Below are 26115 nucleotides of genomic sequence, written 5' to 3'. Positions count from 1 at the left end.
AATGTAATGTTGTGAAAATGCATTATACAGATAAAACTGAATTGAACTTAATGAAAATAGTTTTATTATTATATGCAGTGACCGAGATGTCTAAGCGTGATGTCAGCTGAAGCAGGGCACCATCCAGCCGCCCAGCTCCGATCCCACGAGACACATCCACCAAGCGAGGGTGAATGCTGACAGACACGGCGATGGACCAATAGAAAAGGCAGACTAGTGAAGAACTCTGGACCATGAATGCACACCTGGAGGAAATCAAAGGGGCTTTGGACAAAATGTGCGCTGTATTAAAATAGTTCCTGGGTTACATTTTTCTGTACACACTATCCCTCAGTCTCACAGTGGAGAGGTCAGCCGGTTCAGGCAGAGACTCAGCAACGATATTATTCACTTCCACAATTAGGGGCAGGTTGTGTCGGTGGGTGATGTTGTGTAGGATACAGTACAACAGTATTATGTTGCACACCTTTGTTGGGTGGTATAACAGAACAACACCGGACCTGTCCAAACACCGTCACCGTCAGACATTCTATAGTGCGCTTTGCACTCTGTGTACACCACTGAAGGAGAATTCCTCTTCGCTATGTAGGTGTAAAAATGGGGTTAATAGCCTATGCTTAAGTGGGAAAGCACTATCTCCTCTGAGTGCTACATGAGAATATTAGTCAAAGGAGACCTTATGTATACAAAAACTCCGGCATACAGCTCATATTATTTGTATGTGTAGGTTCAACTTACAAATCATCGTGCAGGGATTTCTGTTCGCAAAGGCAGCTTTATTCTCTGATGGTGCTTTTATTGCATTGTGTGTCCAGCCAATGCCATCGATAAGAGTAGGATAGGAGGAAAATTGCATTTTAGTGTTTGCCTGTACATCCATGCCACAGGTAAACTTAATATATGGTCATGACAGGTGGCTTATGCCAGCCACTACTTGAGGAATGATGGAGCTCAGTGAGGGCTGGTCCACCCCTGATCTGTCAGCCAGTGCCCCTTGGTAAATGGACTGCATTTATATAGTGCTTTTCTACTCCTACGAGTACTCAAAGCACTTACAATACATGCCTCACATTCACCCATCTACACACTGGTGGAGGAGGCTGACATGCAAGGCACCAACCTGCACACCGGGAGCAATTTGGGGTTCAGTGCTCAAGGAGGAACCAGGGCTCGAACCTGCAACCCTCTGGTTGCCGAACGACAGCACCACCATCTTCCTCTTGGTATGTTCCTGTCCCCAGAAATCCAAAATTGATTCCATAATAGGGGATGCTCAAGGGCCCTTGGCGACCTGAAATGGCTGACAAGCCACGAATCATCAATATGAAAATAATCATAGTGATCTCTGAAGACTCACTCCCATTGTATTTGTCTGCATCCATTGATGTGACTGACACCCGAGGCTGAAGGTGCCTACTTTGATTTTTAATTAAACACACATGTAACATGGATTACAAGCAACAAATATATTGGTAAGTATCATGTCTTCTTTTTCACCAGTTCATATATTGATTCGCTCAAAACAAATGCGGAATATTAGTTGTATATCAGATAATGGCCCAATAAAAATGTTTCTGTATTTATTAACGTGCATTTCACCCAGTGTTAAAACCAACTGTAGATGCAACTTAGACAGACATTTCCACCTGAACTCCAGATGTCACTTTTTTGTGTTTCCTTCAAAACATTCGTACGACTGTTCTGGAAGATTCGTAAATGTGTGAACTTTTTCAGGGTAAGTGCTTCTTTATAGATCCCCAAATCTTCATATAAATGTACACACACACATATTTTTCATCTTTTTCGTTCGTACAAAGACTTCATGAATGAACCTCCTGGTTCCCTGCCAGAAGTCACATGATTTTCATATGGACCATCCACCACACCCAAAGGAGGGGGCGGGGGGTCTACAGATGTAGTCACAGCAGTGTGTGTTTGTGCAAGAAAGTAAATCTGCTTAAATCACACATTAATCGGTTTTTATGGCCAACATGCAGTTCACAGTGCTTGGACTTATAATGTTCTTGCTGAAATGCTGCACTTAAGACAAAAGGAAGACCGGAACCGCTGTTTCGTGCCCTCATTCACGGCATCCTGCTGTGTAGACAGGTCGTTTTTTTAAGCGTCTGTTTCTGTGTCCTGAGCTTGGTTGCCGCATAACAATGCAAAGATATGAAAGTCTGGAGACGTCTACACCCTGTGAGCGATAAGGATCTGAAGGTGAGGTGGCCACAACGTGTCTCTTAGTATATGACACCGTAAACAAAGTCTTGTTTGGCGAACGCGAGGCAACGCGACCCTTATTATTCGTAGACGAAAACACAAATAATCCAAGTTATATGTATACCCTGTATTTGTATGAACGTGAGGTCGCACAGTCTTCAGTGTGTTTATTATTTTTATAAAGTCTAAAAGTTGATGTCGATAAAATCTGACAACGCACTAAATCAAAGGGGCATTTGTTCATTGTCTTTGTTTTACGTTGTCTATCAAGTGCCCTCGGGCACTTGCCAGGCTGGCATTGTAAATAAGAATTTGTTCTTAATCTTAATGCTTTGCCTGGTAAAATAAAGGTTTAAATAAAAAAAACCCGTTGTTAAAACTGTATTTAAAATACGCACTTTGAAGCTTGACAAGTTCCAAATCGTACCAAGAAGCGCAGTTTTAAACGGACTGGTGCAACATCAGACTAACTTCTTTTAACTTAAGGACTGAGTGTTAAGAAACACCCTGCGCTGATAAATTACTTACATGTAACTCCTACGATGAAGGTGAAACGCGATCGCATTGAAAGCAACGCAAGCAGACAGGGGTGTGCGCTGATGCGTGCGTCCTGAATATTCAAATAGGCCGGAGAGTCTTTGCGGCTAATAACCCAGGAGCGCTTAGAGTCCGACAGGATAGTCACACTGTCACAACACCTTTTCAAGATAAATGGGACTGTAACTATGGGACCGTACTGGCTCTTTATTGCTTCGTTACTGATAACATTCATTCCAGGTAGGACCCTCAAGCACGATCAGTGGAAACAAGTCTATTTTATTTTAAACTAAAGAGAACACGCGAAAAGTGGTGAAAGTGTTGTTGGATTGTATTTTTAAGAATTTAATAGGAATTGTTTGGATATGCTAATGTGTTTGGCAGGCTCGTTATTATCCTTTTAATATTTGGGAATAGTGTTGACTTACACTTTTAGTTTTTCGCTGTTTAATGCTATTTAAAGCCACCTGTTACGTTTATTATTATTTGATCAAATGTTCTTTCACCTGTTTCGTTACAAGTGACAGGCAGTAATGCTTTTTTGAATTACACGTCTATCATATATACAACACCATGTTAACATCAGCTCAAATTACTTACCAGTAAAAGAGGTTTAAGTGTATTAAATTCATCTTTCAGTTATTTTCTCTTTGTTAGCTAGTGTAAAAAGAAAAACTCACAGTTACACTGTAGTGGCTAGTTTGTTGTTCAAAACTAGATTGATTAGATATTTTCTAACGCATCAAAAAGCTATTGAGGAAACTGGATCCGTTGAGACGAAGCTGCAGGTGAAGGGGTGGTGTGTATCCCCTTCCATACAGATGCAGTCTTTTTAATTATTTATCCTATAACTGGAAGTGCGGATCTTAACGCACGCGTCCACACAAAGACAATAAACAATGAAGTATGTGCTGCGGCAGCACCATTACACCGTTCCAGTTATACGGCTATACGTAGTATAATAAAGTACACTGCGTTCAATATTTTGTTCATCTAGAAAATCTTTCATTTATCACTACTATTACTACTTGTAGTAGTGTTAGTTGTAGTTGTAGTGATAAAAAAGCGCTTTTAATTTTTTTTTTTAAGTTGCGCTTTAATTATTTACACAGCATGTGTGTATTACCTACTATTTTAACACGTGTATTCCACATGCTCAAATTATTGGGCTACCCTGTTAACAGTACAACCATTCTAACAGCATTTACCAGAATATAAATCCGTGATGTAGCTTCTGCAGTAATTTAATTGCGCGCGAGCTTCGTGCCTCTTCCTTTAATTTCTGTCTTTGTGTCGGTATGACACCGCGGTCCGAAACGACCTCTGATTTCTTCATATAAAGCCGTAATCCGAGTTTGCTCTATGAAAAAGTCCGATGCCGTTGGTCCATGTATTATGACTAAGATGGGCACATGGAAATTTGCGTAGGTTTCTTAGAAGGGTGCAAGCAAACCTGATGATTACTGAAGATGTTTACAAGACGGGTTGATTTGCGTAGCTGATTTATTTATGCATATGCTTTTTTATCTACAGCTGTATGGAGAGAGACCGCAGGTATAAATCCTGGATACGGGGTATTCTTTTTAAACATGTCTTTTGAAAAAGGTTATTTAGACCTGGTTCACTTAGGCTGCAAGGTAATACTAAGGACCTCTGCGATCACCAACAAGCTGCATTAGGCTCAATGGCGAATGGACCTTAAACCAGATGTTTGGTGGCCTATTAACTGGGTCCGCCTCGCACGTGAAAAGTGTTTTTACCGCCGTGTCCAGTACGTGTCCTCCAGGCTAGACCGATATCAAGAGAAACATTTTGATTTTTGTCATTTATTAGTGATTGTTGCTTGAGTAAATCAGATAAAGCGCATAAGCTGTCTATTGTCTGCACTGCATAACAAATAGTAAAACGCATTTAAATTGCTTATATATTTCACTCTTAAGTAATTAGCATCTAGTTTAGAATGTGGTCTGTATGCAGAATCCATGTTTACTCTTCGGCGCCGCAGTGGCTGTACCTGCTTCAAACGTCGGTGCATTAGCCGCTGGATTGCTGTTTGCGAAAGAGGTGATTTTGTGTGTGTGCGTGAAATGGAAGTATGAAAGCGAAAAGAGTGCTATGCTGCAAATTAATGTAAGTATATGCGTGGATGACATGCACGGACAGGAGGTGATCAATGGGCAGTGGCGCGTGCTGAGGACGCACCCGGAGTTTTAAAAGACGTGTAAAGCGACAGATCGCATGGATATCCTCTTGGCATATTTATAGCGTTATTGCTTGTCTAGGGAACTCGATTTTTAACACTCTCCAATTAAACTCAATGCAATGCCATCTTACTTCAAATTTTTATTTCCGCAGCCTCCATTTCACATGTTTTTTATTGTGGGGCATATACTTCAGTTTCCAATTATTCTTGGTCGATTATGTCAGTAATGTAATATATAGTATAAATATCCCACCAGTCACCCAGCTCAGGGAAATGGGCTTAATCACAAGGCCATCAGCACCAGATCTGATTTGCCATTAACACCCTGACTCTACCATTCGTTGACACATGTCTGACCATAATTTTCTATACATATCAACCAATATGGAAGTCCGGGGCTTTCAGTAAACCAACTTCCAGCTCTGTATTTTGACTTGGGAGTTTTTCGGCATGCTAATGTCACCCTCCGTGTCTGCTATACCCCCTTCACATGCAGTGCAGCTAGCATCGTGACAGGGAGTGGCCCCGTGTCTGTATCTCGCCTCTCATGCTAAGTTTTGACACATGCCAACGGATACTAACACACACATGCAGTTTGCTGGGTATTTGAAGACTCTACTACAAGGTCTTAGCCTTTGGTATGGTTGCTTTACTTCCATTAAAGTGTTACTAGTTGCGTGTTTTGACCCGATGTTAGAGACCATGTAGATGGCAGTAATTTTAGGGTTTGTGGAGATACGGGGCCGACCCAAGGCATAAATGAACTATGCTGCTGCTTAGGGCCCAGGGCCCCCCTGGGGCCCCTCAGCTGATCAGCCTGTCAGAATCAGAAGGACAATAACATGACAATTAGGTTTATCACGTTTTGCTTAGGGCCCCGAAAACGGTTGGGCCGGCCCTGTGGAGACCATATTTACTGGCATGTGAGTTAAGGTGTATTAAGAACCAGTGTGTAGTAGCCTTGTGTTAGCAGTTGTGTTTAGCCACTCTTACAGGCTTGCCCTCCGTTGCATTTCTCTCACGGGTCCAATAAACTGCCGTATTTCAGGTGAGACGAGGCTCCGCATAGAGCCAGGTGGCCCGCAGCTGGTGGTGTCCCTCAGCGACCCCCTTCAGCTGGACTGCTGGGATGACGGTGATGTTCAGTGGCTACGTGAAGACCGCTACAACAAGACATTGAAGGGGGTCGAGAAGACGAAGGGGAGGGCCACATTCAAGATCCCCAAGGCTCAGGCTCAACACATGGGCCGCTACCTGTGTGAGAATCGGGAGAGCCGCGAGCAGGCCTCAGTCTACGTGTTTGTCAAAGGTGTGCACACAAGCTAACGGCTAACTAGTGTTCCTATCATATCTAGTAAACAAAGATAGTTCTGTTGCCACAGGGAAGAAGTCTAAAGCTAGCACTCTCTCCCAATGAGATAATTAAAAGCAAGGCCATTGTTTTGGCAGACCCCAAGAATGCCTTCCGGAAGACGATCATGAATAACTTACTAGGGAAGGCTGGCGAAAGCTGCGTGATCCCGTGCCTGGCGACGGACCCGAATGTGACTGAGCTGCAGGTGGTTCCGTGCGGTGGCCTGCCGCTGCCCCCCGGGCTGCAATTCAGTGCCAGTATTGAGCGCGGCGTCACCATCTCCAACCTACGGAAGGACTTTGAGGGCTGCTATGTCTGCACTGGTCAGCTGAATGGACAGACGGAGACCTCCGTCCAGTACACGCTCACCGTTCGCTTGGGTAAGCGTGCTGTCGCTCGCATTCAATTTCCCAGCATGCATCAGGGACATGGTGACAAACAGGTAGCAATGCCCAGAGGATTGTGGGGGGGCCGTGTTGTGTCCCTTAAGTTACTTTTTGAGTTGGGCCCCAGAAATAACAAAGCCCCCCCTGGGTGTCCCTCCAGACGTTTTATACTCCTGCTGCGGCTTGGGTAGACTGCACACCGTTATGTGCATTTGACAGAGATGATCTGAAGAAAGGAATAGTGATAGGATTGAAACACCCGAGGGTTGAAACTAAAGTTAAGATTTCTTTTTAGCTGCGGATAAGCTTCCCAACATCGAGTTATCTGAGAAGGAAATTGTGATTCTCACTGTGGGTGAACGCTTTGAGGTGACGTGCACCACTACCAATATCAACAATGATTTCAGCCTGAAGTGGACCTCTCCACCAGGAACGGTAAGATCGTCACCTGATCGATAGATCATTCCAATCCGCCTGTCACGATGATCACTGAGTGTTTTGTTGTGTTTGTATGTGTGTGGGACGGGTATTATCCAGTGAACATCATAGCAGATCACCTGTTTGAAATACAGCCTGTCTGTATCACAGTGAACTTCCCAGTGCCATAATGGGAATGGTGAGTAATCACTCTGCTTCATGTTAAATGGCCTTTGTCCACAGAACCCAGTCGTGTTGAGAAAGTTCCAAATGCTGACGAACCCCTTGCTGTACATGAATATACTTTCGCTCAAAGTTGCCACAGTGACAATGAATAATTCCGGAAGCTACCGCTGCGAGGCCACCAATGAGCGTGGCGTGGCTTCGTCGTCCATCCAGCTACGTGTCTATGGTGAGGAACTGGTGTCACTCATTAAGGTCCGAAGCCCGGGAAGACTGTAACTCTGTGGAAATACAGATGTCTCATGTGAGTCTGCTCTTGGATGCAGAGCGGGGCTTCATCACCCTAATAGAGGTGGGCAATGACACCATGTACACCCGTGCTGGGGAGAGCCTCGTCCTCCGGATTGTGCTGGAGGCCTACCCCAGACCGAAGCTCATGTCCTGGGTGTATGAGGGGCAGGCATTGCAGAACAGCTCGGACCATGTCATCTCCACGCAAGAGATGGGATACAGGTGAGCTCAGTTCATTACTTTGCGTTTCACAAGGTAAGTTCTATTATGATTTAGGCCCTAGAGTAGCTAAGTGACTCATAGCAACACTCAGGTTGGTCCACACACCTACCATTACGTCTACCCTAAAAATTCTGTGATAAATGACAGGTCTGTCTGCACAGGCTTCCACCGGGTACTCAAATTTCACCCTCCGATCCAAAGATGTGCTGATAGGTGAATCGGTGACCCTAAATTATCCTGATTGCGTGTGCATTTGTATGTGCGCAGTAATGTCATACGATACCCAGCTGTGCTCTCAGGTATGTTCACCTCAGGACGCGTTGCCATGGCGATCTTTGTAGACGACGATGATGATGATGCCCTCCCCATTCAGGTACGAGAGCGAGCTGAAGTTGGTGCGCCTGAAAGCCTCGGAAGGGGGGGTGTACACATTTCTGGCACAGAACACCAACGCCACGGCCAGCCAGCTGTTCATGGTGCATGTGATGAGTAAGTGGGGCAGTGGGCTCCAGTGAGGGGTGGGGGAGGGGGGTATGTGGTAGTGGAATGCAGGACGTGCCCTGACCAGTCTATGTCTCATGCAGGTAAGCCTGAGATTGTGGCACGGGAGGGGCCCCTGGATGGGCAGCTGCTTTGCGTGGCAGAGGGGTACCCCACCCCTCAGATCACCTGGTTCTCCTGCGAGCAGCCGCACAGACGGTGAGTCAACTCAGGGCTCAGGGCTATGGTGACCCAAACATTGAAGACTGAACAGTTGTGTGATGCATAGCAAAGCAGGGCTCTGTTTTCCCTCAGAAATTAGCCTTGTTTTGCTTGTGCTTGTGGTTCTTTTCATAGAGTGACCTTGTTTGTTGTCTGGACTTATTTTTTCCAGAAATTGTGGCCTTGTTTTGCTTGTAGCTTGTGCATTTTCTCAGAAACTTTCAGAGACTTTTTTTTTTCTTGCGGTTTCGGTGGTTTTTCAGAAATTGAGCTTCATTTGTTTAGTTTGGGCTACTGAAAAAGCTTCAGGAACAAAAATTCAAAGTAGATTTAATGGTCTTCCTTCATCTCGTACTAAGTCTGATCCTGCATCATGAGTAAGTTAAGGTCAGCTGCAAAGTAGAGCTTGCATCAACAATAATGACTTTGAAAATATGGTTAACCTGCCACTAAAGGTCCAAAATTCCTAGATCTTGGTTTTCTGTCCTTTAATCTGCCTGGTTTGTATACAAAATGGCTAATTACTGGAATGATTCTTTTTTCCCTTTCGGTTACAATGGAAGTGATTCTGCATTGATCTGTGGAGCTTCGATACTTTTTAAATGTCATTAGTAATCTCATTTTAATTACCCCAGAGTTCTGTGAAAACATTATTGGGTTTTATTCTTGGGGTTGTTCAGGAACAGAAGAGCAGAAGGAGAACTTGACGTTATCAAGGGCCTTTTCACTTTGGTTCTTTGAAAAATTATTTACAGAACATTAAGGAAGTTCTCTCAGTGTGAGAATAGTGGATCTATATTAATAATTCAAGCAGCGGCTTTTAATGCGGCTTGTGCACAGTTAAAAGTGACATGTGAACAATTTTTCAGTATGAATCTCTGCACCAAGAGCACGAGCATGAATATTACTGTATTTAAGAGGTAATTTCATGTATTACAAACAAAAGTGCATAGTTTGTAGGTAAATATCCATTAATGGAGTGGAAATGCGAGGTTTTTTTTTTTTGTGGGAAGTGACAGCGCAGTAACTGCAAATGGGATCATAGGAGAGAACAGTTTAAAAGATATTAATAACTGCTTATTTTCTATGCAATTAAACAAGAATGCTGAGAAGAAACAGGACAAACTTGTCCATCCTGAAAACCATCGATCTGTTTTCAGTAACCTCTTTACTCAGTTATGCTGGTGGTGGTATTCCAGAGTGCGCAGAACATGAGTAAGGGTACACCGTGGATGGAACGCTTGTCCATCACAGGGCATAAGGTGGGGTATGTTGTGTATAGACACCAGTATATCACATGACCCAGGCGTGCACTTCTACATGGAATTCTCCAGAACTCCCCATAGCTACAGGAAAACAGGCAAACTGGTTCAGAACCCAACAGACATTAAACCTGAGGGTCAGTGCCAGTACTGTATAACTGGGTTAAACAAATGCACTGAACAGGCGTTTAATTATACAGGCACCAGTGTTTACGAGGAACGACAGGTTTGAGGAATAAGGAAAAAACGCAGTTGTGAGCAAAGAAAGCCTGGTACAATGAGCATCCCACATGCAGTCAACAGCTGCCCCTGCAAAGAGGCCATCTGCCGCAGTCAGGGCCACGAGACAGTGGAGGATCGGAGCCCAGGCTCGAGTGCCGATCTCTGCCATGCTTTGATTGGCGGCAGGGGCATGAACTCATCTGCTGTCGAAGTATATTTTGCGCTTGGTCACGGCACTTAAATTAGACATGGTTTCATCCTCCAAATCCTAAAGAGGGACGTAGGTACAAATTCTGAAAAAATGTTACCTTGCCCCCCCACACACCCATTTTTAAGCGTACTTTTACATATTCAAGGGCCCCTGTAAAGTGCTGGGCCCCCTGAACCTGCCAGGGTATCCATGCCCATAAGGTGGCCCCTGTAAAGTGCTGGGCCCCCTGAATCTGCCAGGGTATCCATGCCCCTACTGTGGCCCCTGTAAAGTGCTGGGCCCCCTGAATCTGCCAGGGTATCCATGCCCCTACTGTGGCCCCTGTAAAGTGCTGGGCCCCCTGAATCTGCCAGGGTATCCATGCCCCTACTGTGGCCCCTGTAACGTGCTGGGCCCCCTGAACCTGCCAGGGTATCCATGCCCCTACTGTGGCCCCTGTAAAGTGCTGGGCCCCCTGAACCTGCCAGGGTATCCATGCCCATAAGGTGGCCCCTGTAAAGTGCTGGGCCCCCTGAATCTGCCAGGGTATCCATGCCCCTACTGTGGCCCCTGTAAAGTGCTGGGCCCCCTGAATCTGCCAGGGTATCCATGCCCATACGGTGGCCCCTGTAAAGTGCTGGGCCCCCTGAACCTGCCAGAGTATCCATGCCCATACGGTGGCCCCTGTAAAGTGCTGGCCCCCCTGAACCTGCCAGGGTATCCATGCCCATAAGGTGGCCCCTGTAAAGTGCTGGGCCCCCTGAACCTGCCAGGGTATCCATGCCCCTACTGTGGCCCCTGTAAAGTGCTGGGCCCCCTGAATCTGCCAGGGTATCCATGCCCATAAGGTGGCCCCTGTAAAGTGCTGGGCCCCCTGAATCTGCCAGGGTATCCATGCCCATACGGTGGCCCCTGTAAAGTGCTGGGCCCCCTGAACCTGCCAGAGTATCCATGCCCCTACTGCACCCCTGCTGCTAAATATCAGATTACACAAGAGCTACTACAACTGAAAGTTGGTCTTGGTGAACACCAACAAGAAACTACATGTGCATCCAGCTCACGATTTGTTTAGGGTCTAGAGGAGGGGGTGGTTAGGAATATTTACACTAAACAGGGGCTTCTAGAAGTGACCCACTGAGGCACCTTTTGTTAGTACTCATGAGCCTGCTCCTTGTTAGACAAGGATAGATGTTTCTTGAAAGTTACCCTGATGTCGTTCTGTGTCAGGATGGTTAAACCAGTTACTCATCTGTCCCCTGTGTGTCACTGCATGTCAGATTGAACTCAGGGGGTCACTGCATGTCAGATTGAACCCAGGGGGTCACTGCATGTCAGATTGAACCCAGGGGGTCACTGCATGTCAGATTGAACCCAGGGGGTCACTGCATGTCATCCCTGCCATATTTCTTCATTATTCAAATTCAATAATAGGTTTTGAAGTACTTTGTTAAGGAAATTAAGATTTACCATACCTCTGCTGTCAAGTTTGGAGTGTTTCTGATATAACCTGCATGTCAGACCTGTATTTTTACACAATTGCATTAATGCTTGAGTATATGGAATGTTTTCATTCACCTGTAATACTTTTGTTTCTTTTTTGTTAACTTAAAAGATTTTCTAATTTGTTATTTTCCGAGTTTAAGTAATGTAACATGCTATTTTTATATGGGTAGTAGTATGATACAGACGGTTTGCCATTTTGCACCCGTATATCTGAGATGGGAAGTTCTCCAGTTGAATTGGCAGTGGTGGAACATTAACCTCCTCGTACACATGGTCATTGTTCAGCCACCCGGTCATCCTCCATTGTCATCAATCACCATCAAACACCCGTCATCAATCTAGACACACGGTGCATCTCCAGAGAGCCGTTCAAAAAGCGCTGGGTGGTCATCGTGAATGGGGGACAGGACGGACTCGCGTCTCAGGATATCGACATGGCAGCTTCCACAGTTGATAATTCCACCAGGCTTCTGAGCCACTGACGACAGTGACGTTGATCAGGAAGCAACGGGTGACTGTGGCAACGCCAATCAGCGGGGGCCACCTGTGCAGTCAGAGGGGATTATCCAGATCCTGCCTAGATAAACGCAGCAGGAAGCAGGGGCGTATACAGGGGGCAGATAGCTGATTGGTCCCCGGAGTGCATCATCCTCTGTCACTCACCGATTAAAAACATATCATTGGCTAATGATAAGGTTGGGCCCTCTGTTAGAATTCCGGCCCCTCTTATGCCCCCCCTCCACCTTAAAAAAAGCCTAGCATCGCCCCTGGCAGGAAACCAAATGAAAATAAGTGCAGAGTGCCACAGCTGAAACACACTAACACGTTCAATTCTCAGACGCTCTTTTGTATACAAGCCAATTTATCAAGAATGCTTTGGGATTACATCACCTGTTCAGTGTTGTACAAATTACACCTGCAGGATTTATTGTCTCTCCAACAGGATACAAATTACATGTTTAGCGTCATTTGGCATGTTAACATAATTTATTGTCTGTGCCATTATTCTTCGCATTTAGTCACATGATCTGCTGCCTCCAGGTGCTCACACCTGCAGAACTCCAGCATGGAAGAGCGGGACGTCACCAGCATAGTTCTGTCCAGCCCTGCCTTTGGGCGGAGCAAGGTGGAGAGTCGGCTGAACGTCAGCAGGGGCAGCTACCAGACGGTGGAATGCGTGGCCATGGTGGAAGACGAAGAGGCCTTTTTCCTCTTCTCCATCAGTGGTATGTCTCTGCCTGTCACTCACTCATTGACCCTGCCCTCTCACCTCAGCTGACGTGGCACTCACTCATCGGTCCCTTCCACTTTACCCAGACTGCCTGTCACTCACTCATTGGCCCGCCCACTCACCCCAGGTGACCTGTTACTACCTCACTGACCCCTCCCACTCACTTAACATGTGTTAACTGTAAGTCACAGGTTGTGCACCCAACAGATGAGCACATTTCGTTATTTAAATTGCAGCTTTGTAAACCGATTAGTTTCCTAGGGCTGTCTTGGGTTCGCGGGAAATGGACACTTGCGTAGCGAGCAGTGATCAGGCAAATACAGGGAAGCTATCAGATGTGTAGCATACAGTGCAGCTCACCGTTGTTTACTCTGATTGGAGATCATTTGTGTTGAGGTGCGAGGCGCATGATGGGGATTAAAGTCTGCGTGGTTAGAGAGTGGGGGATTCGGGGGGAGGCAGGGGGGGGTGCGCTCAGGCGAGAGTAAGACGCTTAGGGGGCCTTCAGCTACAGGCAGCTTGCGAGGCAGCTTTGTAGCCATGGACAGACTTACACGGGATTAGTTCTTGCAGACTCTGCAGTCTTAGATGTGAAATGGAGAGAAATCCCCTTACAGCCTATTAGCTTATTATACATCTCTACAGAGATGGAGAAAAACAATAACTGTGACCCTGTAAACCTCAGTGACACTGACCCTGTAAACCTCAGTGACACTGACCCTGTAAACCTCAGTGACACTGACCCTGTAAACCTCAGTGACACTGACCGTGTAAACCTCAGTGACACTGACCCTGTAAACCTCGGTGACACTGACCATTTAAACCTCAGTGACACTGACTGTGTAAACCTCAGTGACACTGACCATTTAAACCTCGGTGACACTGACCATTTAAACCTCAGTGAGACTGACTGTGTAAACCTCGGTGACACTGACCATTTAAACCTCAGTGACACTGACTGTGTAAATTTCAGTGACACTGACCATTTAAACCTCAGTGACACTGACCGCTCAACTATGAATGAGGTGGACTGTTTAACACGATGCAACATCGACTGTTTAAACCACAGGGACACTGACCACTCTAATCTGTACTTTGCCACATGTACCACTCACACAAGCTGTTTAAGTCCCTGTAACTTAACCAAACGTCTTAACCAAGAGTTTGTGAAATGTTCAGCGAACATCCAAACAGGTAAACGCTAAGTATATGCTAAACAACCTGTAATATTTACTGGGCCATGCAGATGACCTTGAGGGCGTCATTGTACGGTCAGCCGGACAGCAGTCAATGAGCCTCAGCAGTAATAACCGCTATACTCTATTGTTTTAACTGCCATTGACGGAGGAATATAAACACTAATATAACCAAACACTGGACGGAAACAGGACACACTCAGCACAGACTCAAAATACATTTACCGTATGATACCGGGGATTTTCCCTGTTCATAAAAAACACTGATGGTGTTTTGTCAGAAAACCGGGAAGCAGAAGGAGAATGTTTGCTGCTCAGACTTCCTGTGTTAACTACCTACTGACTTATTTTTTTGTTTTTGACAGATACCTTATTCGTCTACAATGACAACACAAATGCAACCGTTCCATTTTTAACCGTCTTCTCATTCTCCGTCTCAAGTGGTTTATGGCCTGCGACATGTTTTTTTTTAATACTGTTGATAATCAGCGACGAGAATCTGTGGTCGCACAGACAGAGATGCTTATGAAAGATTATTCCCTTTCTCGGAAGGATAATGAGATCCGTTAACCTGGTCGGAGTCCGTAATCAGTTCATTACGTCGAGCTTGATTCGGGAATTTCGTCAGCACTCACTCCCCTGAGGTCAAAAATGCACTGATCGGCATGACGCTTGTAGCTTAACTGTTAATAATTAGTGATTAGCTATTAAGTTTAATAGCTGGTTACAGAGACAGCCACCCTCAGGCCCGTATTTACCAGGGCCCTCTCATGCACACAAATACCATTAGTTATGATTAGTAAATATTTACTTAGGTGTAATTTAAGTCATTGGTGGTTTTTCAGGTCCGTCTTATGTGTTTGTTAAACACGGGCCTGCAGATTTTTTTCCCGGCTTCAAATCAGCTGCTTAATCCCAAATAACGACTGTTTTATGTGTTGCTGTTGGACATGTTAATACTCGTGGCATTTTCTGGAGCTGACAGATGGCTAGCAGACAGAGAGGTACAGAGAAGCTTTATAATGAAAACGGTTATAATCGGGAACACAGAAAAGCATGGATTCACCCCCCTTATATAAACCAATCCACCCTGGTGGAACAAACCATTTAATTCTAATTGAACACTATTTGATTTGGATGGGAAACCCGGTTTTGGGAGAATCCTCCCTCTTATGGCTTTCTTGTTGTTAGGATAGTGGTGTGTGTCCCAGCTTCTGTGAGACACCGGGGCTCGAGTCACAGATGGGGAAGGCAGTGCACCATCATCTTGCAATTTCCTTCATGTTTAATAATGTAGCTATCTGTCAATGGACCTTGGTGTCTGGTTTTGGGAGCCTGGATTTGGTCAGTCCCATTCCAGCCTCTGGTTTCTTCCTGGGTTCATAAGCTTACCTCTGTGACCTTGTCTCCCCTGCTCCAGAACGTACGGTGCCACATCACCTGTTCACGCCGCTACTCATCGGCTTTGTGACAGCTGCGGCCCTGCTCTGTGTCATCCTGCTGCTGCTCTTCTATAAGTACTTACAGGTACGCTCAGGCTGCTGGACCATATGTGTGCATACTGGCCAATCACAAGCCAGAACACATGTATGCTGACCAATCACAGGGATGATGTCCACCTCGCTGGAACTGGGGCATTGCTAGTGCTGTCTGAGAGGGCTTTAGCCCCCTGCAAATAACTGTACACTAATTAGTTTAAATATTGTGTTTAAAAAGCCAATTGAATGGTGTGTTCTCATTCATCTTCATTCAAATCCATCAAAATTTGACCTTGCCTCTTCTAAGAGGTAGCACTAGGACCCATGGGAAATGCAGCAGTAATTGATTACTTTATACATATCACTGGGGGCTGAGCCCCCCCCCCCCCCCCCCCCAAGGGTCAAATCCGTGACTCTCCCCCCAGCCAGAATGTCTCATTTGTGTATGGAAGAGCATAATTGAAACCTATTCTTCTCTCTTGCAAAACAGAAGCCTAAGTATCAGATCCAGTGGAAGGTGATCGAAGGAATCCACGGCAACAACTATGTCTACATTGACCCTGCTCAGCTTCCCTATGACCACCAGTGGGAGTTCCCCCGTGACAAGCTGCGGTTTGGTAAGCAACTCCGATGACTAACAGCTATTTCAGGGGAAGACCGGGCCTTCCAGCAACCTGTCCTAGCCATTTTCCCAGGTATTTTCATGTGCCACACCCTCTGAGCAAACACCAGGCTTCAACAATAACAGAAATGTTGCCCCAGGAGTAAACAGGATCTAGGATCCTGGATGGTTTAGTCTGGCAAAAGTAGTTGTAGTGTGAAGTCCCTATGTAGCGTGATGGCGCTAAGGACAACAAGTAGCCTGAGCAAACAACTACTCATGTTTGAAATTCTAGGTGCACAAAACGAAAACTTCTTCAGAATCAGAAATCAGTTTACTGGCCAGATAGCCCTGCATATACTAGGAGTTTGTCTTTGCAGTATTGGTGTATATATTTGCATACAACATAGAACATAAAGTTCTAAAATAAGAAAAAGTTCAATAATAATAATAAAAATAATATTATTATTAATAACAATAATAATAATAATAATAATAATAAATTAAAATAAACTTTAAAGTATATCCAGTAATGCAAATGCTAAACACGTATAATGTGATACTGTAAAAATGTTACAAATTTATTGGTTTCATAACAAAAGTCCATCAGAAACATATCTGCACACATCCTACTCACAGACATTTTCTTTTTTTTAACGTTCATAATTTTTTTCACTGACTCTTGCCTAGATGCTCTTAATTGCAATAGTCAATGTCTCCCAGAAGGATACAAAATACAGTGTGGGTTAATTTGGGTATTTTTATTGAATTAAGCAAGGATCCCAATACTTTCTGTGAGCACTGTATATCCTGTAAGGCATGATATAAAGTTCACTACGGGTGAAATTGAACGTAGTGGAAACAATTGGACATATTAATTTTAAATTAATGTAATGCAGAATTCCAGTCATTGTGGGATAGTGTCATCTTATCTGTGAGTGTGGTTTCATCTGCAGGAAAAACCTTGGGCTCTGGAGCCTTTGGGAAGGTAGTGGAGGCCACAGCCTACGGCATGTCCAAGGCCAACACTGTGATGACCGTGGCCGTTAAGATGCTGAAACGTGAGTCCGACCGTGCATCTGCACAGTCACACCTTATCTGACATTATCAGATTTCACTGGTACTTACTAGCTATGAACTAAGGCCCCCTGAGTAGGAAATACAGCATTCGTGCTTCGGTGCAGTGTCAAGGTGTGTGCTTGTTGGGGTGTCTGTGAGTGCGTGAGGGAAGGATCCAATCAAAGGTGGAGTTTGACGGTTGCCATGTTACCTCCTCTCCCTAGCGAGTGCCCATGCAACTGAGAAGGAGGCTCTGATGTCTGAGCTGAAGGTGTTGAGCTACCTGGGCCACCACATGAACATTGTTAACCTGCTGGGAGCCTGCACTGTTGGAGGTTAGTCCTCAAGGCTCATAAACAGACTGTGGACAAGAGATCAGAGGACATCTGGGAGGGTCTTAGTCTGGGGGATGTTCCTCAGCGTTTGTCAGAAGTTCAGTCTTTGCGTGACAGTTGATTTGAGTTGATATCGCATCTCTTGTACTTGTGAAGTTTCCACTAGAGTGTTTATCTGCCCGGACTTTCCACAGGTCCTACACTGGTCATCACGGAGTACTGCTGCTTCGGTGACCTCTTGAACTTCCTGAGAAGAAAGCGGGAGATATTCTTCTGCTCCAAGCTGGGAGACGACTGCCATTACAAAAACGTCCTCCTGCATCCGGAGTCAGTGAGGTCAGAGTCGAGATGCACCACCATTTCATGGCTTGCTGTTACTGCATAGACCCTTTGCCGAACGCTGGCCAGGGGGCTGCTCTTCAGCGGGGGGTTAGGGGGGGCACTTGCATGCCTCAGAGTGGCTCGTGAAGGGCTACCTTTGTCATCCTTTGGTCTCTGGATACCCTACAGAGATGAAAACAGAAATGGCTACATGATGATGAGGCCAGCTGCCACTGGAGTCCCTTCACGTGGTTTCTCTTCAGACAGGAAACCTTCACTGAGAAAAGGCAAGAACTCTGCTGCTTTGATGACCCTGTAGTATTTGCACTGCAAGTAATGCCTTAACTAGTCTGCTCTATTGCTGCAGTAGTGTTTACACTCTGAGTAATACCTTAGTACATAGACTGCTCTGCTGCTACAGTAGTGTTTACACTTTGAGTAATACCTTAGTACATAAACTGCTCTGCTGCTACAGTAGTGGGTGCCACTTTACAATAAGGCTACCTATATAAAGAGTTTATGAATGGTTTATAATGTGGTTATTAATTAGGTTGTAACACTTTGTAAATTATTACATAGACAATTTTAAACAAGTTATAACATAGTTTTCTTTTTATTAATGAGTCACTACCATTTACAAGTGGCAAAAGGGAGCCTTATTGTAAAGTGGTACTCAGTACTGTTTACACTGCAGATAATGCCTTAGTACATAGACTGCTCTGCTGCTACAGTAGTGTTTGTACTGTGAGTAATGCCTCAGTACATAGACTGCTTTGCTGCTACAGTAGCATTTACACTGTGAGTAATGCCTTAGTACTTAGACTGCTCTGATGCTACAGAAGTGTTTACACTGTGAGTAATGCCTTAGTACATAGACTGGTCTGCTGCTACAATAGTGTTTACATTTAGCTATCCACTATACTTCACTGTCCAATGAAAAACACGCATCTCCAAAAATGTGTTATTCTGAGAGCATGAAAAAAACAGTTTCTCCAAAACTACGAAATAAACCTAAAACAATATGACACCCTTACCACCACAAAGAGTAACCTAACTTTGCCCAGCCCTCAGTGAATGGTTTGATGTTTAAATCGACATGAATACATGAATTGTTGTCAGTGATACAAATATGCCAGTCAACAATATACAAATTAACCTTGCATAATATTCACAATTATGCAATATTCACACAATGATGTTATCTAGCTATCTACAATATCAACATTAAGTTGTTTAAATCAGCTATATAATTTATTTGAACAACCACCATGAATACAATTATTAACTAGTACAAACATAAATACTGGTTAAATATATGACTTCATAAAACATTTTTTCACTAGTCAATTCGATGTCAGTAAACAGAGGGGAATGGGCGTATTCCATCTATGGTAAAAAGTAACAATTGACAAAAAATGGACAAACACGATTTTCTTCCTACAGCAATGATGTACTGCCGCCCTAAGATACCCTATACATCTACATTAACTGCACTAGTTTTGTTCAGTCACTGAAAAATTTATACCTCATCAATATTTATACTTGAACATTAGTTACGCGTATATAGATGGTCAATGTCCAGAACGGAGTGGTCAGTCATTGTACCTTTACCCAAAGGATGTGTAAGCTGTGTAAACCATCAGGCTTCTGCTAAGGATTATGGGTGAGAGACCTAGACCTTTGTGTGGAGGATGTGAGGACTGTGAAGTGACACCCCCACTATTTATGCAGCAGGAGGATTGTGTGCAGAAAAAGAGCAAAGCGATGCGCTGCTTGAGGATGGGATGTCACTAGACACCGAGGACCTACTGAGCTTCTCCTATCAGGTGGCCAAAGGGATGGACTTCCTTGCCTCCAAGAATGTAAGCTGCAGTGTTCCCTTCTCCACCAAGCGGGTCAGGATTCGAGGTGTTTGTTGTGTTTCTTGAGTTTGAAAGTTTGTTGAGTTTAATGCGTTGGGTAAATGCATTATCCATGACATGCTGAAGGTCCTTCTGTAAGATCATTACATACCAGATTAATACCGTAAAGCAGTATTTCTCAACCCAGTCATCTGGGACCCCCAGACAGGCCACATTTTTGCTCCCTACTAGCTCCCAGCCAATCAAGAACACCGAATACCTGGTATGGAGCTGGGAAGGAGCAAAAATGTGGCCTGTCTGGGAGTTCCCAAAGACTGGGTGGAGAAACATTTTCTTAATGCTCCTGATGGAGTACATCAAACCAGACCAGATTGTTATTGTTATATAATAGGAATTGATTATGACCTTGTAATGTCAGCCCATACTGAACAACACAAATACAAAGACGCTCTCAGTGCCCACTTCATTAGGAATACCTAGCTACTACCGGGTAGGACCGGGTAGGATCAGTAGTGCACTAAGAGCCATTCTCTACACCACTGTTGTACTGAGTTGTTATTCTTGGCCTTGTGACATTCCTGTTAGCGTTAATGAGTCTGGCCATCCTCTTCTGACCTCTCTCATTCAGAAAGTGTTCTTGGCCACAGAAACACCATTGACTGGGTGCATTAGTTTGTTACTTCATTCTCTGTAAACTCCAGATACCTGTCAAAATCCCAGGAGGGCAGCTGTTTCTAATGATGCTATAACGGCACTGTATGGTACAAGTAATCACACCTTATTTGGAATCGCTTGGATCAGGCGCCTTAGCCATTGTAATACTTAGTCAAACAGTAAGTGAACCTCTTGATCCTGTCTGTGTGCTGTAAGTAATCAGTTGCAGTCACATGATTCGCTGTTTTGGAAGAGGCTGCTTGCATTAGCAAGCAGGTGTACCTGGTAAACTTTCCCTTGAGTGTATGATGTCAATCCAGGAGAAGCTTACCTCGTTCTAATGTTTCAGACCTGCGTGCTTCTAGAGCGTCACGTGTTGACACTTCGTGGGTGTGTGTGTACCTGACTGTTGTATTTTGTGTTAGTGTATCCACAGAGACCTCGCTGCCAGGAATATCCTGCTTACTCAGGGACGGGTGGCCAAGATCTGCGACTTCGGCCTGGCACGGGATATCACCACTGACTCCAACTATGTGGTCAAGGGCAATGTGAGTCTGTGAACGTGGCAGATACGGATGCCTTTCCGTTCGCATTAGGTCTCAAGCTTTCACATGGCTTTGGTACTGCTGCTAACCGTGCAGTTAGCAGTAGGCCTACAGCTTTCGCATGGGATTGGCTGTGCTGGTGACCACGCAGTTAGTAGTAGGCCTACAGCTTTCAAATGGGTATGGCTCTGCCGGTAACCGTGCAGTTAACAGTAGGCCTACAGCTTTCAGATGGGTAAGATGTTTTGTAACTGGTAGAGCTGGGTGGTATATTGCATTTTTACAGTAAATTGATATATTTTCAAGATGAGATGTAGGATAACACAATACCCTTTATATCAATATAAAATTAGGGCTCTATTAAAGCTCTTTTAACAGAAACCAATAGTATTCCTTTCTGGTTGTAACAGAGTGAGAGCTTTGGTCGTGCCGTTGCAGGATGCACAGCTAAAATTAAACCAGCCCAGTTTGCGTCTCACGGAAAAGCTGTTGGAGGCATCGTTGTCACTCGGTTCATTTTGTTTCAAAACATTGACAAATGACTCAGGCTAAAAATATTATAATTCGCAATGATTGTTTTATTTTGTTGAAATTTGTTGATATTTTGAGTAGTAACTTAAACTGAGGGTCTTTGCAGATATTAAGCATAGTTTACGTTTTTCTCATTTGCTTTCAGTTTTAGTGCCATTTGCTAAATAGGTGTTAGATTTAGATTTTTGTTTTTTGCTCATAAGCATCCAGCTTCTGTTTTAAGAGCAATGTCATAAACAAAAAAAAAAATGCTGTTAGTAGACGTAGTGATGTTAAAGGGTATTATATTGAGGCTGCTTTATTGGACCCATATAGGCATCGTTTATTTTTGTCTATTTTGAGACTTCTGTTTGCAGTAATGAAAGTATCTATACTGAGTATTTGTATATTTAAACATTTAGCCAACCTCACAGAAAATACTAATGTACATAATGCTATTCTGCCTAAAAATACGGTTTTCGGTCCATATCGCCCAGCCCTAGTAAATGGTTGGAATATTGTCACCTGTCATTTGGTTAGTCTGGAGTTACTTCTGAGCTGTGTGGAAGCATGTCTCTGAGGAGTGAATGTTAAGACTGGTCTGTCCCAGTAAATTACATCTTTTAGTGTCATCTTGACAAGTTTAATCCTTCATATATGAGATCTGACAGCAGTGTGGTTTTACTTGTGTCATTACCTTCAGGCAGTCGAAACTCAGAGATTAGTTTAGAGGCGCCAAACAAATTAGGTAATCTTGTGTAATTATATTTAATCTGTTTTTAAAATTCCTTAGGAAATTTCCCACATATCATGAACAGAGTATCATAGTGATGAAGGGAAGGTGGATTTGTGTGTCATCAGCCACTGAAGGAAAATTTACTCAGAGGATCAATCCAATAGGGAACGTGTTAAGGGAGACATACTGGCCCCAACACGGGTCCCTGTGAGACTCTGTATTTCACTGGTAGCAATGGTGACATATTAGTATGTTTTTTTTTTCTCAAAGTATTATCCATCCATTCATCCATCCATCTTCTAACCAGGGTCACATGAAGCTTATCTCAGAGCTGGGATACATCCTGGATAAGATGTCAGTCCATGGCAGAGCACACACACTCACACAGATACTATCGGATGCTACGGGCAACTTAGAGACCATTTAGAAAATACAAGAGAATGGGAATATGTTCAGAGAAAGGTGGGATATGGCTTACAACTCTAACTCAAAGCATTTCTGTGCATTTTTCCAAGTATAGTATGGAAATGTAAATATGAATTCCAGAAGGAATGTTTTTTGGAGGTTGCAGTCGTGTCTGTGGTTTGGTTCATGTAGCTCAAAGTTTGGTTTCTACTGCAGTGACCCAAAGAGTCAGAAAAAGGGCTTGTAATAGGGAAACGTCCATTATTTTAAGGATAGACACTAAATACTTCCAGTAAATCCTTAAGTATTTCAGTAAAAAGTCAGACTTAGTGGAGTCAGAGAGGCTCCAGTCGTGCTTCCTGTCAGCTGACAGGAGTTAGCCAATTATGATGGCTTCTCTCCTGCAGGCTCGACTCCCAGTGAAGTGGATGTCGCCAGAGAGCATCTTCGAGTGCGTTTACACGTTTGAGAGTGACGTCTGGTCCTATGGCATCCTGCTGTGGGAGATCTTCTCTCTGGGTAAGGCTGGACTTCCCAGAACCCTCCATGATGCGGTGGCCATGTTTAGCTGTCGCGCCGCTGAGTCATCCGTGTTTCCTTACAGGAAGTAGCCCTTACCCCGGGATGCCCGTGGACTCCAAGTTCTACAAGATGATCAAGGAAGGTTACAGGATGAATGACCCAGAATTTGCCCCCAGGAAAATGTGAGTGAGCGACATTGACCAAACTGAGACCCTGACACAACATATGGAATAGCCAAAGCATGAATACGAGAAGTACATATCAGACATGGATCATATCCTAAAAGCTCCTTTATTTGACCTTAACTCCAGTTTTACAGGGGGAGGAGATTTCTGAGTCTTGCTTTCCGCTCTAGGTAGAGGACTGAATGAGGTCACTCTCCCCTATATACTTTCAGTTCATTTACATATCCTTTATATTTTCTTACACTTGTCTGATCTTTTTTATTTTGATCAGACACATTTGGGCTTTGTGGTTCGTGCAGATATGCATTTGTTTAAAAAATGACCTAATAAAAAACGTATTTGGATCATGGATGTCACCATAAGGAATATCTCATACCAGTACCGAAACCATTTTGAAAACAACCTGTCAGTATGTCAGCAGTCAGACCTTCGTAAAGAATGGTTTCGATTACACATTTTCTGTTAATATTGATTGATGGTTAGATATAGAAATTGCTTCCTAGAGTTAGCTGTTCAGTTTTACTGCTAGTTGACGTGCGTCATTAATCTAGCCGGTCTTCTTTCTTTAGTTTGTCACTGCTTTAAATAGATTACAACCAGATTATGTTTTATAATCCTACAGTGTTTGAGGTTTTCGTGCCTTTGTAAATCTTTTAATTTGCCTTCATGGTGCAGTAGTCCTTTCGAATAATCCCTTTCCCCTGTCTTACCATGGTATCTCTCGAATACACTATCTGAATTTTTGGTCTCGTCTGTGTCAACATGTTTCTACCATTGCTGTGCTTTTTCTCAGTGTGTATGCATGTGTGTTATTGTAAAAATGGGTTATAACCCCCTACACAGTTACCCTGGTTACTGTCACTCTGGTAACTGTGAGTGATCAGCTGTGGAGCTGATTAATCTTACTGAGCTCAAGTGGAAAGTGAAGGATGCCTGTCATTTGACTTCTCCCACATGGGGAGGCGCATGGTGACCCCGTGCTCTCCGATCCTTGCAGGTATGATATAATGACCTCATGCTGGGACGCTGACCCCTTCAAGAGACCATCGTTTGGGAAGATCGTGGACAAGATTGAAGAGCAGCTGTCCGATAGCACGAAGCGTGTACGTATCCTGGTGTGCTGTCCAGTGTGTACCGTTTCAGATCATCAGTCATTTGTGCTGCTGTGGAGTCCATGTATCCTACAGCAGAACGGCTTGAAAGCCATTGATCCAGGTCAGGCCAGGTCACATCCACTCTGATGCTTTTGGTAGTTGCTCAAACATGTCATATTCATGCAGATTGCCCAGGTACTGGTGATCCAGGGCTATTACTGTTTACCTTTGGTAAACGCTAGACATTCTCGGATAGTAGGACTAGTTTTGTGTAAAAATGTAGATCTTTTTTGTAAAAAAAAAACAAAACATGAGATTTCTTATGTTGGTGGAGCAAAGTATATGTGATTAATTAATTAATTCACTGATTTCGGCTCGGCAAGGAACATGCATTTCAGCATCACAGACACTATCTGTGCATTCCAGAGATAGCAACGTCTCCAGCTGGTCCCTGTCTGTGAGCTAAAGCAGAGGAATGGATCAGGCTGTGGGGAGCCGTTCAGTCCTGTAGATACTGGCAGGTTTCCCATGGGAGAAGGTGCTGAAGGACAGACAAACACATGAGATCTGCAGGAAGTTTAGGGACTGATGTCACTTTTACCTGTGACATTATGTAAATCTCTTCTGTAATCTAAATATAATCAGTAACAAATAAATTGAACTGCTTACAAATCTGAATTGGATGAACTCAGTGGGAGAATAATGGCAGTATTAGCAGTAATAATGATGTAGCATTTTAGGTTGTAAGAGCTGATCTTGTTCTATTTGGTACAAAAACCTGTGGTGATAGTAGGTATGATGTTTAAGTCTTGGAAGGAGCTTATGTCAATGCAGTCTAGGTGGTGGAGCTGGTGTCAGTGCAGTCTATGTGGTAGGGGCTGGTGTTTGTGCGGTCTAGGTGGTGGAGGCTGGTGTTGTTGCAGTTTGTATGGCAGGGGATGGTGTCAGTGCAGTCTTGGCAGTCGGACCTGGTGTCACTGCAGTCTGTATGGAGGGGGCTGATGTCAGTGCAGTCTAGGTACTAAGGGACAAACTGCTAGAGGCCAGTCTTTTGTTTTCACTGTTCTCAGATGTTCTCAGATGTTTGCCTGCTTCGTGTAGCATTGAATTCTCATTGGCCACCATCTATTTTCATTTCTACCAGATGTATCTGAATTTCAGTTCCCGGCTGGCAACGCGGGAGAACCCCAACGGCCACTTCCTGCGGCTGAACTCCGTGGGCAGCAGCACGGCATCCACACAGCCACTGCTTGTGACCGACGAAGTCTTCCCAGAGGAGGCACCCTACCCACATAGGGCATGAAGGCCCAGAAGTTGGGGATGTCCTGCAAGTGCCTTCCCCCAGTGATCTGTGCTGGTTTCCTTATGGTCTACAGAGCTCCTATGTGTTAAAAACACTGACTTTCTCATACACAGGCACACAGACACATAGGTGTACCCAGGGACGGATTACGGACCGGGCCAGCGGGGCCGCTGCCCAGGGGCCCTTTGGGTGTAGGGGGCCCGTGGGGCCCCTAGCCCAAAACAATTTACAACGCTTATCAACAATGTATTTTCGTTTGTCTATTTTAGAGGGACTACATTCTTTGATCCTCTGCCTACAAGGGCCCCTGACCCTATAGGGCCACTGATGGAAACATGGAGGGAGGGCGTTTGGCTGCCAAGGGCCCTTGAATTGTGGTGGTT

General features: G+C 44.4%; 1 protein-coding gene across 2 annotated transcripts; it reads left to right on the top strand.

Moving 5' to 3' along the window:
• Nucleotides 1-2861: 2861 nt before the first annotated feature.
• kita (KIT proto-oncogene, receptor tyrosine kinase a) lies at nucleotides 2862-26115 on the top strand. Of its 2 annotated transcripts, none has more exons than XM_023823532.2 (21): nucleotides 2862-3000; nucleotides 6012-6272; nucleotides 6413-6697; nucleotides 6999-7138; nucleotides 7364-7532; nucleotides 7630-7816; nucleotides 8190-8305; nucleotides 8401-8515; nucleotides 12737-12921; nucleotides 15543-15649; nucleotides 16091-16217; nucleotides 17158-17262; nucleotides 17485-17595; nucleotides 17790-17931; nucleotides 18106-18203; nucleotides 19648-19778; nucleotides 20858-20980; nucleotides 23036-23147; nucleotides 23233-23332; nucleotides 24333-24438; nucleotides 25591-26115. In XM_023823532.2, exons 1-21 carry the CDS (start codon nucleotides 2949-2951, stop codon nucleotides 25723-25725), a joined length of 2907 nt encoding a protein of 968 aa, XP_023679300.1. In that variant the 5' UTR covers nucleotides 2862-2948; the 3' UTR covers nucleotides 25726-26115. The 2 variants fall into 2 exon arrangements, with proteins under 2 accessions (XP_023679300.1, XP_023679299.1); XM_023823531.2 differs by having other exon boundaries at nucleotides 25574-26115.

Source organism: Paramormyrops kingsleyae, chromosome 1 (assembly GCF_048594095.1).
Source record: "Paramormyrops kingsleyae isolate MSU_618 chromosome 1, PKINGS_0.4, whole genome shotgun sequence".
In the NCBI taxonomy this organism is placed as follows: Eukaryota; Metazoa; Chordata; class Actinopteri; order Osteoglossiformes; family Mormyridae; genus Paramormyrops; species Paramormyrops kingsleyae.
This window is presented reverse-complemented; position numbering and strand designations above follow the sequence as displayed.